This window comes from Dipodomys spectabilis, unplaced genomic scaffold (genome assembly GCF_019054845.1).
Source record: "Dipodomys spectabilis isolate Male_0828 unplaced genomic scaffold, ASM1905484v1 ptg000002l, whole genome shotgun sequence".
NCBI classification, from domain to species: domain Eukaryota; kingdom Metazoa; phylum Chordata; class Mammalia; order Rodentia; family Heteromyidae; genus Dipodomys; species Dipodomys spectabilis.
The window spans coordinates 47,328,375-47,340,170 of record NW_024870679.1 but is presented as its reverse complement, the minus strand read 5'-3'; the positions used below and the strand labels follow the sequence as shown (position 1 = coordinate 47,340,170).

The 11,796-nt window shown below is 43.5% G+C and overlaps 1 protein-coding gene across 2 annotated transcripts in view; it reads left to right on the top strand.

Annotated features, from left to right (window-relative positions):
• Window positions 1-7,259: 7,259 nt before the first annotated feature.
• The window catches only part of Trit1 (tRNA isopentenyltransferase 1), a 41,192-nt gene continuing 36,655 nt past the window's right edge, over window positions 7,260-11,796 (top strand). For both annotated transcript variants that reach the window (XM_042684644.1, XM_042684654.1), the window contains exon 1: window positions 7,260-7,446. In XM_042684644.1, coding sequence (XP_042540578.1) covers window positions 7,270-7,446 — 177 coding nt within the window. In that variant the 5' untranslated portion in view covers window positions 7,260-7,269. The remainder of the gene's footprint in view (window positions 7,447-11,796) is intronic.

Sequence of the window (11,796 nt, the reverse complement as noted above, 5' to 3'; positions counted from 1 at the left end):
TGCCTTTTATTCACCAAGGATTGGCCTGCCACACTGGGGTAATCGCTGTCTCACAAATCCCTAAAACTGGGATTAAGACTTGTGGGATGTGTGGGTTTTTCCCACAACTAGAATTGGCAGTCTGTCACCAAGACTATATTACCTTGTGATTGAATCTTCACCTTCCCCAAACTCTTCCAGGGAGCCAAGGATAGATAGGCTTGGAACTTCTTATTGTTTTTCATCAGTTGGATTGGTTTCTCTGTAGTTTTCTCCCTTCTTCTTCTTCTTTTTTTTTTTTTTTTTTTTTGTTGCTGTTGTTGTTGGTCATGGGGCCTGAACTCTGGGCCTGGGCGCTGTCCCTCATCTCTTCAGCTCAAGGCTAGCGCTATTCTACCACTTGAGCCACAGCTCCACTTCTGGCTTTTTCTGCTTATGTGGTGCTGAGGAATTGAATAATTGAATCCAGGGCCTCATGCATGCAAGTCAAGCGCTCTACCACTGAGCCACCTTCCCAGCCCTTTTCTCCCTTCTTGTCCCTAGCTTGCTTTTTTTTTTTTTTTTTCCGACCATTGCTTGCTTTTTTTTACACAACTTACTTTCTTCTGCATAACTAGAATTCTCCTTTCATTTCTTTCTTTTTCTTTTCTTTTTTGTCGGTCTTGGGGCCTGAACTCTGGGCCTGGACTCTGTCCCTCAGCTCTTCAGTTCAAGGCTAGAGCCCTACCACTTGAGCCATGGAGCCACTTCTGGCTTTTTCTGCTTATGTAGTGCTAAGGATTCAAACCCAGGGGCTCGTGCATACAAGGCAAGCACTCTACCACTGAGCCACCTTCCCAGTCCCTCTCCTTTCATTTTTTTCTTTGTGTGTGTGTGTGTGTTTGTGGGCTGGGGGTGGGGTGGGGGAGGATGTTGTTCCCAGGACTTGAACTCAGGGCCTGGTGGGAGGGGTCCTGAGCTTTTCTTTGCACTCTACCATTTGAGCCACAGCTTCACTTTCACCCTTTTTGGTGGTTATTTGGAAACAAGAGTCTCATGGACTTTCATGCCTGGGCTGGCTTTGAACTGTGATTCTCAGATCTCAGTCTCCTGAGTAACTAGAATTACATTTATGAGTCACTGGTGCCCCACAGAATTATTTTCCTTCCTTCCTTCCTTCTTTCCTCCCTTCCTTCCTCCTCTCTGTCTCTTTCTCTCTCTCCCTCCCTCCCTTCCAATCTTCCTTCCCTTTTTTTTGTTGTTGATTCTAGGGCTTGAACTCAGGTTATGGGTTCTGTCCCTGAGCCTCTGTGTGCTCAAGGCTAGCATTTTATTATTTGAGCCCCAGCACAAATTCTGGCTTTTTTTTTTTTTTTTTTTTTGGTTGTGGGGCTTGAACTCTGGCCCTGTCCTTCAGCTTTTCAGCTCAAGGCTAGCACTCTACTACTTGAGCCATAGTAGCACTTCCAGTTTTTGGGTGGTTTATTGGAGATAAGAGTCTCATGGACTTTTCTGACCCATCTGGCTTTGAACCTTGATCCTCAGATCTTAGCTTCCTGAAAAGCAAGGATTACAACCCTGAGCCACCTGAACCTGGCAGAATTTTTTTTTTTTTCAGTTGTGGAGCTTGAACTCTGGGCCTGGGCACTGTCCCCCAGCTCTTCAGCTCAAGGCAAGTGCTCTACTACTTGAGCCACAGCACCAATTCCAGTTTTTAGGTGGTTTATTGGAGATAAGAGTTTTATGAATTTTCTTGCTTGGGCTTGCTTTGAACCATGGGAATATGGGCTGGGAACATGGCCTAGTGTAGTGTGCTTGCCTAGCATGCATGAAGCCCTGGGTTCGATTCCTCAGGACAACATAAACAGAAAAAGCCAGAAGTGATATTGTGGCTCAAGTGGTATCTTTGAACAAAAGAAGCTCAAGGACAGTGCCGAGTCCCTGAATTCAAATCCCAAGACCAGCACACATACACAAAAACTCTCAGATACCACTGGCTCATTTCTGTAATACTAAGCACTCAGGCTGAGATCTAGCTGCTTTAAAGGTAGCCTAGGCAAAAATGTCCATGAGACTCTGTCTTCAAAATAGCCAGTCAAAAGCCAGGCTGGAGGCATGGCTCAAGTGGTAAGCAAGCTGAGCAAGAGCATGAGGTCTAATTTCAAATACCAAAAAAGAGAAGAAAAAAAAGGTAGAATTTCTTTCTTGACATAATTTGTACTGAATGGAGTTTTGTAGTTTTCTGTAGTTTCTTATAGTAGTTCTGTAGTTTTCTTCTCTGAATATATACATACTTTTTTGTATGGGTGTGCCAGTCCTGGGGCTTGAATGCAGGGCCTGGGCACTGTCTCTGAGCTTCTTTTTTGCTCAAGGCTAGCACTCTACCACTTGAACCTCAATGCCACTTGTTTTTTTCTGCTTATGTGGTACTGAGGAATTGAATCCAGGGCTTTATGCATGCCAGGCAAGCACTTTACCATTCAGCCACATTCCCAGCCCCTGCATACATTTTGGTAAGTAATTCTCCTTCCTCTTCTGCAGTATAGTGTGAATTTTTTCACATCTAGTCTCATAAGAAAGGGAGAAGGGTGAAGACCAATACCTGGGAATGAGTACAAATAGCTTTCTGTACTCCCTTGTTCTTTCCTTTGTCTTTTTTATTATCCTGTGAAGCTTCCCAGTGCAGGGTTTTATGCTGTTGTTTTGTTTTAGAAATACTAACTCCTGATCATAGTCTTCAATTTCTTAGTTTGCCCTTAAATTTAATATATCTGATTAGAATTTCAAGACACAGAATATATCTTTCAGGAACTATTTTCAGTATAATTTAGAGTTCAGGAGATCATCAGGGAAGAAGGGATGCTAATAAAATAGCTCAAGGTATTTAAAACAACATGTTCCCATTTTCTTTTAGTCAGACTGGTAGAAATGCAAGGAATGGAAATTGTCTGATGTTTTTCTCACTTCTCATTTGTTTTGGACCACAGGCTCCATTCTGATTTAGGAGTGTTTCCTGCTCAGCATTTCAGTGATAATTCTCCCCATGGTCTACAGGATCCCTGTTCTCCTTGTTTCTATAGCAACAGTCCTGTGTTGCTTGGCTAGAAGCAATTTTCTGCTGCTGTGGTGAAGCCCTATTTTTTCATTCCTTTCTCTCCCGTTGCCTTGGTAACCAGCCTCTTCTTCTTCTTGTTTTTTGGTGGTAAATCTACCCCCCCCTTTTTTTTTTCTCTTTCTAGTAACAGTCACCTGGTCATGACTTGGACAGTACTATTCCACCTGTGAGTAAGCATACTCTGTCATTGTCAGACTGTCATGAAATCAGCCTCCCCTTTCCTTTCTTTGCATCATTTCTCTAGCCTGCCATCTCTCTGGTGGTTGCCAGGGTAGCAATACCCTCTGAAAGTCTCCAGGCAAAGGCTCTACAGCTAACAACCATCATGTGAGAGTGTCTGCCAGTATGTGGCTACACATCTCCATTTTAAACCTAGCCTCAGGCGGGTACACAAATTAGAGAGAAGAGAGCTTTTCATCAGAGAAGACTGGGTTGAGAGAAGGCGGTACCAAGGACCAAGAACTGATGTTCTCCAAACAATATATGTGGCTATAAGGTTCAGGCTGAGTCTGTAAGAGTAGTTATGTCTGAGGAGATTCAAGTGATTGACTAATATATTGGCAGTACTTCTAGGTAGGCAGCGATATTATATGCTATATGCTTCCAGAACTCAGTCCTTTGACACAAGGAATTATTCTGGTCTAACCTAGGCAGAGGCAATCTTAGGGAAATAGCAGTTAGAATCTTTATATCTTCTTTTTTTTTTTTTTTCTGGTACTGGGTCTTGAACTCAGGATCTTACCCTCTCTCTCAGCTTGCTTGCTGGGTCATAGCTTGGAGTCATGCCTCCAAGTCTGGCAATTTTCTAGTTAATTGGAGGAGCTGGGTGGTGTGTGTGTGTGTGTGTGTGTGTGTGTGTGTGTGTGTGTGTGTGTGTGTGTGTGTGTGTGTGTGTGTGTGTGTGTATAGTGGAAGTGGCTCATCCTTGTAATACTAGCTAGTCTAGAGGCTAAGATCTAAGCATCATGATTTGAAGCAATAAAATTCAAGAGACTCTTGTCTCCAATTAAACAGCAAAAATTTGAAGCAGAAGTGTGCCTGCCTTAAGTGAAAAGCTAAGGTATAGTGCTGAGGCTCTGAGTTCAAACCCCAGTACTGGCATGCACAAAAGAAAATTGAAGGAGTTTTTATTTTTATTTTTGTTAGTCTTGGGGCTTGAACTTGGCCTGGGAATTGTCCCTGACCTCTTTTGTTGAAGGCAGCACTCTACCACTCTAAGCCACAGCACCACTTCTGATTTCTTGGTGGTTAATTGGAGATAAAAGTCTCACACGGACTTTTCTGCCCAGGCTGGCTTTAAACCAGGACCCTCAGCTCTCAGCCTCCTGAGTAGCTAGGATTACAAGTGTGCAACCTGGACCCTGCTGTAGGAGTCTTATTAATTAATTAATTTTTGCCTGGGCTGGCTTTAAACCTTGATCTTAGTTTTCTAAGTAGTTAAGATTACAAAGGTGAGCCATTAGCACCCCACTAAAAAGTGTGTGTGTGTGCTAGGAATTAAACTCAGAGCCCTATATATGGGGGCAAATGTTCTGCCACTCCAGAAATCAAATTGGCTAACAAAAAGTTGGTCAAATAGGTGTCCAGGTACTTTTTATGCACATTTCTCTGCTCTTTGGCTGCTGCATTTACCTCTTGAGGGAAGCAGATGGAATATTATTATTATAATAATACAAAATATTCAACAAATTGTGGTTGTTATGTGCCAGGCATTTTCCAGACACTTTTTTCATTATTTTATTTTCTCTTTATGGCAACCCTGAGAAGAATGTAATGACAAGAATACAGAAGTTGAGAGGTGAATTAGAGGCTTGGAATGTAATCTAGTCATGGAGCCTATGACTAGTTCTGGGAAGTCCTATCTCCCCCAATAAAAGAAAAAAAGTCGGGGGCTGGGAAGGTGGCTCAGTGGTAGAGCTCTTGCCTTGCATGTTCGAGGCCCTGGGTTCGATTCCTCAGCACCACATAAGCAAAAAGAAAAAAGCCGGAAGTGGCGCTGTGGCTCAAGTGGTAGAGCGCTAGCCTTGAGCTGAAGAGCTGAGGGACAGCGCCCAGGCCCAGAGTTCAGGCCCCATGACCGGACCCAAAAAAAAAAAAATAAAAAAATAAAGGAAAAAAAGTGAGTTTAATAAAAAGTCACACAACATATAAGTTAAAAGAGTTGGGATTTGAACTGAAGTTCACTGTATTTCTTTCTTTTTTTCTTTCTTTTTTCCCCCCAGTCCTGAGGTTTGAACTCAGGGCCTGGGTGCTATCCCTAAGCCTCTTTGTGCTCAAAACCAGTGCTCTACCACTTGAATCACAGTATCACTTTGACTTTTTCTGAGTAGTTTATTGGAGATAAGAATCTCATGGATTTTTCTGCCTGGGCTAGCTTCTAATGTCAATCCTCAGATCTCAGCCTCCTGAGTAAGTAGGATTACAGGCATGAGCCACTGAGCTGGCTTGAAATTCATCTTATTCTAAAGTCTTTTTTTTTTTTTGATGTTCCTTTTTTAGTTTTGGTGCTGGTACTGGGGCTTACACAGAGCCTAAGCTGGCTCTAGTAGCTTTTCCCCCTACTTTTCAAAGCTGGTCCTCTAACACTGAGCCATATCTTTACTTCCAGTGTTTTTACTGGTCAGTTGAAGAGTCTCAGAGTTTTCTGCCCTGGCTGGCTTCAAACTGAGATCCTGAGTAGTTAGCATTACAGGAATAAGCCACTGACACCTAGCTGTTTTTTTTTTTTTTTTTTTTTTGGGTCCGGTCATGGGGCCTGAACTCTGGGCCTGGGTGCTGTCCCTCAACTCTTCAGCTCAAGGCTAGCGCTCTACCACTTGAGCCATAGCACCACTTCTGGCTTTTTTCTTTTTGCTTATGTGGTGCTGAGGAATCGAACCCAGGGCCTCAGGCATGCAAGGCAAGTGCTCTACCACTGAGCCACCTTCCCAGCCCCTAGCTGTTTTTGTTTTGAGACAGGATTTCATTATGTAGTTAGTCCATGATGGCTGGCCTCAAATTCATAAAAATCATGTTTCAGACATTTGAGTGCTGAGATTGCAGGAATGTACCATAAAGCCAGTTTATAGTTTGTTGTTTTCTTTGGGTTCTGCGGACTGAACCTCAGAACCTTATGGATATGAGGCAAATGCTCTACCACTGATCTACAACCCAGTTCAGAAAACCTTTTTTTTTTTTTTTTTTTAACAGGTCTTAGGGCTTCCAGTAGGCCTGGGCACTGTAGCTGAGCTTTTTTTGCCCAAGGCTAGTGCTCTATCATTTGAGCCACAGTTTCACTTTGGCTTTTTGGTGGTTAATTGGAGATAAGTCTCAGGGATTTTCCTGCCAGATCTGGCTTTGAACTACTATCCTCAGTTTTCATTCTCCTAGGCATGAGCCACTAGTAAGGGCTTTCCCAAAACTGTTTTTGAAACGGAAGTGTGCAAACTCTTAAACCTTGGTCCGTATGGTCCTAAGTTTTCCCATTCTCACTGGAATCTAAGGATTGTCAGTGCTTTATCCTTTCTGCATTCCTTTCATTTCCTTTTCTAGTTTTCTGAATTGTTGTTTACTTGCTTGTTTTTCTGTTCTCTCATCATATCTTTTGTATCCTTTGGCCAAGAGGATGGAAAATTTTGTCCTACCTTCTGATTGCATCTGAGGTTGGGAAGTGAAAACATTTAGAGCAGCCGCCCTTGTGTGAGAACTGAGCAGGTCTAGTTGTGGAGAATGTCACGCCTTTTACCTCCTTACCTTCAGCACCAAACAGGCAAGTCATTCTCTCCTCCATTTAATGATTGAGGTGGGGTGAAGGGGAGAGGGAGGAGTCTATTCTGTAACAGAACTGTGCTTGCTAGGCAGAAGAGATACAGCAATAACCTAAACAGAATTTGTCCTTTGTCTTTAAAGTCAGACAATAAAATACACCAGAGGCTAATAGACAATAGTAATATAAAAGAATGGGGTGTCTTAAAGAAAAATTGCACAGATCTACTTGGATGGAGCTGCCATTCCTCTTTTAAGAGAGCAGGTAGTTGAAGTTCAGATACTAGCAGCTAGTTTAGGGCAGTCTTCTAGTGACCCTCGATAGTCTAGGCACCTTTGTCTCCAAGCTCCCTCCTCCCTAGGGCTTTCCCTGGAGAACCCGAATTCCGCGCAGGCGCACTGACTGTTGCCATGGTGACAGAGGCTCCGGCGCAGGCGCAGGGGAAACCAAGATGGCGGCAGCGGCTGCGGCTGCACGAGCGCTTCCTGTGGGCTCTGGGCTCCAGGGTCTGCAACGCGCGCTGCCGCTTGTAGTGATTCTCGGGGCCACCGGCACTGGCAAGTCCACTCTGGCCCTGCAGCTAGGCCAGCGGCTCGGTGGCGAGATCGTCAGCGCTGATTCCATGCAGGTATGGCCCTGTGGCTGGCCCCGGGCTTGGGAACCTGGGAAGGCGCTTGCAGGCCTTGGGGGAGTGGACACCGGCTCGCGTGGTCGTGGGGAGTGACCTCCGAGCTTCTGCCAGCCGAGGAGGTTGGTGAAGAGAGCCCACTAGGCCCACATGTGCCGAACCTTTCTCCTTTGGTCATCTGATTCACTTCCCACGATGTTACTCTAACTCTCGATACTATTGTGATCTCCACTTAGGGGGTTGACATTGGAGCCTGGACAAATGAAACGGCTCTCCCCTTGTCACATAGCGCGTAAGTGGAGGAAATGGTGTTTCACCTTATGAAGTTGACTCTCCTAGTAAATATCTTTTCAAGTGGCAGTTACTCCAGAGCTTTTTGCTGTAATTCTCACCCTAATACGCTGAGATCAGAATAAGTAAAATGCACCTTTCAGTGTGTACTGGGGCAGTGGAACTGGTCGGTCAGTCAGAAGACTTGTATTCTAGTCAGATTCTACCATTGGCCACGTGGCTTGGGATTCACAGTGTCTTTTATTTGGGTGTTATTTGTGAAGTGGCTGGAGTGATTAATAAAGAGATCATGAGTGCTACAGTGAAGAGCAGGATGACCTTCCCGAAAAAGGCCAGAGGTATGATAAATACAGAATTAAGATTTTTAATCCTGTGGCTGAGCTAAGGGAGAAGGTTGTTTCCTTCTCTAAGCTGGGAAGCAAGGAATATAGTTTTTCATGTGGGAGCATTTGTGCTTGATTGAGAATGGGTGAATGAATCTAGCAGAGGAATTATAACAACTATTTGCTGGAGAGAATTTGCAGTATGAATGTACGTCGTGTAAATAAGATGTTGGACATGAAATGTCTATCTGTAAACCGAGCATCAGAAAGGTCCATTCTTCTCATTCCACCCCTGAGTCTCCTGGCCTGGTTTCTACCCCAATTGGTTCACTTGGGGTGACAAGAACATCAGCACACATGAAATGATAAGGTAATTCCACAAACATTTGTTTATAACGTATTTGCTGCTAACTTTAGGAGACAGAATTTAGCTCAAATCCCAGCCTTTTACAACTTCAGCCTAACATCTCTGTGGCTTTATTTTATTCTTCTGAAAAATAGGAGGGACAAGAGCAATAACACAACATTATTGTGGTTAAATGAGATAACACTATGTGAAACAGCAAGTACAATTTATAGCACACAGAACTAAAAATATGGTGATTATTTTCTGCAAGATCCTATTGCAGAGATAAGACCATAATCCCTGTATTTAAGGAGTTTAGTCTGGTTAGAAGTGAAACATGGCAGAGTAAGTATTTATGGTGCTTTGCAAGGTGGACAGGATTGGGAGAGGAGAAAAACTGTAAATAGGTTTTATGGTAAGCTGTTAAATATACAGTTTCTTTTCTTTCTTGCTTTCTTTCCTTCCTTGCTTTCTTTCCTTCCCTTCTTTCCTTCCTTCCTTTCTTCCTTCCTCTCTCTCTCTCTTTCTTTCTTTCTTTCTTTCTCTCTTTCTTCCTTTCCTTTCTTTCTTTCCTTTCTTTCTTTCTTTCTTTCTTTCTTCTTTCTTTCTCTCTCTCTTTCTTTCTTTCTTTCTTTCTTTCTTTCTTTCTTTCTTTCTTTCTTTCTTTCTTTCTTTCTTTCTTTCTTTCTTTCTTTCTTTCTTTCTTTCTTTCTTTCTCTTTCTTTCTTTCTTTCTTTCTTTCTTTCTTTCTTTCTTTCTTTCTTTCTTTCTTTCTTTCTTTCTTTCTTTCTTTCTTTCTTTCTTTCTTTCTTTCTTTCTTTCTTTCTTTCTTTCTTTCTTTCTTTCTTTCTTTCTTTCTTTCTTTCTTTCTTTCTTTCTTTCTTTCTTTCTTTCTTTCTTTCTTTCTTTCTTTCTTTCTTTCTTTCTTTCTTTCTTTCTTTCTTTCTTTCTTTCTTTCTTTCTTTCTTTCTTTCTTTCTTTCTTTCTTTCTTTCTTTCTTTCTTTCTTTCTTTCTTTCTTTGTCCTGGGGCTTGAATTCAGGTTGGAGGCACTGTTCCTGAGCATTCTCAAGGGTAGTGCTTTACCATTTTGAGCCACAGCTCAACTTCTGGCTTTTGGTGGTTAATTGGAGATAAGAGTCTCACAGATTTTCCTTCCTGGGCTGGCTTTGAACTACAATTCTCAGACCTTAGCCTCCTGAGTAGCTAGGATTACAGGTGTGAGCCACTAGCACTTGGCTTAAATATACTTTCTGAGAAGGAAGAAATCTGTGAAGGTTGGCATGGTTATGGAAAACTCTCTAAAACAGGGCTTGAAAAATAGATCAAGGGCTGGGAAGGTGGCTTAGTGGTAGAGTACTTGCCTAGCATGCATGAAGCCCTGAGTTCAGTTCCTTAGTACCACATAAACAGAAAAAGCCAGAAGTGGTGCCATGGTTCAAGTGGTAGAGTGCTAGCCTTGAGCAAAAAAGAAGCTCAGGGACAGTGCCCAGGTTCTGAGTTCAAGCCAGGACTGGCAAAAAAAAGGAAAATAGATCAAGCTTGGATAATAAGAAAGAAAACAAAGCATACTAAAGGAAGGAACATGAATGAAGATTTTAGAAAGTAAATAGTCATAGTGAATATGTGAGACGGTAAAGACTTTCCATAGGGAGGTATGGACCAGGAGATGAGTAGTATGAGAAAGGTAACATGGCAAAACATTAGTCTATAAGCAGTGTGTGATGAATTGGACTGGTAGGATGGGGCATATAAAATTTTTGTGTGTTGGGCTGGGAAGGTGGCTCAGCGGTAGGGTGCTTGCCTGCATGCATGAGGGCCTGGGTTCGATTCCTCAGCACCACATAAGCAGAAAAAGCCAGAAGTGGCGCTGTGGCTCCAGTGGTAGAGCGTTAGCCTTAAGCTGAAGAGCTGAGGGACAGCGCCCAGACTCAGAGTTCAGGCCCCATAACCGGCAAAAAAAGAAAAAAGAAAAAAAAAACTTTTGTGTGGTATAATTATAAATCTGACACATCAGAGTCTCATATCAGTGGATCGTGCCTGTAATCCTAACTACTCTGGAGGCTGTGATCTGAGGGTTACAGTTAGAAGCCAGGCAGGGTGGGAAAGTCTGTGAGACACTTGATTTCAAATTAGCTAGCAAAAAACAGAAGTGGTGCAATGTCTCAAGTGGTATTGCACTATCCTTGAGCTAAAGAAGCTCAGGGACAGAATTTAGGCCCTGAGGGCTGGGAAGGTGGCTCAGTGGTAGAGTGCTTGCCTTGCATGCCTGAGGCCCTGGGTTCGATTCCTCAGCACCACATAAGCAAAAAGAAAAAAGCTGGAAGTGGTGCTGTGGCTCAAGTGGTAGAGCGCTAGTCTTGAGCTGAAGAGCTGAGGGACAGTGCCCAGGCTCCGAGTTCAGCTCCCACAACCGGACCTCCCCCCCAAAGAAAAAAGAATTTAGGCTCTGAATTTAGACATACAAAAAAACAAATAAAAACAAAAAATGTATGTTTGCTTTTTTTTTTTTGCGCACGTGGGGGGGGGGGGGCGCGGGGTGTTGGTGGGGGGAGATGGTACTTAGGTTTTAATTTGGTGTCTCACACTTGTTAGGCAGGTATTCTAACACTTGAGTCATGTCCTCAGCCCCTACATAGGTTTGTTTTAATCTTTATAATAACTTTAAAAGTGGGCTGAGAAGGTGGCTCAGTGGTAGAGCGCTTGCCTTGCATGCCTGAGGCCCTGGGTTCGATTCCTCAGCACCACATAAGCAAAAAGAAAAAAGCCGGAAGTGGTGCTGTGGCTCAAGTGGTAGAGCGCTAGCCTTGAGCTGAAGAGCTGAGGGATAGCACCCAGGCCCAGAGTTCAGGCCCCCACAAACCGACCAAAAAAACCCCAAAAACTTTAAAATAAAAGTAAGTATCATTCTGCTCAAGTGGTAGAACACCAACTAAAATACAAGGTCCTAAGTTTAAGCCCCAGTATCAGCACAAGACAAAGCAAAAAAAACACACAACCAGGGGCTGGGAAGGTGGCTCAATGGAAGAGTGCTTGCCTTGCATGCATGAGGCCCTGGGTTCCATTCTTCAGCACCACATAAGCAGAAAAAGCCAGAAGTGGGGCTGAGGCTCAAGTGGTAGAGCACTAGTCGACAGCTGAAGAGCTGAGGGACAATGCCCAGACTCAGAGTTCAGGCCCCACGACCGACCAAAAACCAACAAAAAAACCCACAACCAAAGGGGCTGGGAAAGTGGCTCAGTGGTAGAGTGCTTGCCTCCCATGCATGAGGCCCACATAAGCAGAAAAACCAGAAGTGGCGCTGTGGCTCAAGTGATAGAGTGCTAGTCTTGAGCTGAAGAGTGCCCAGGCCCAGAGTTCAGGCCCCACAACAAAAAAAAAAACAAAACAA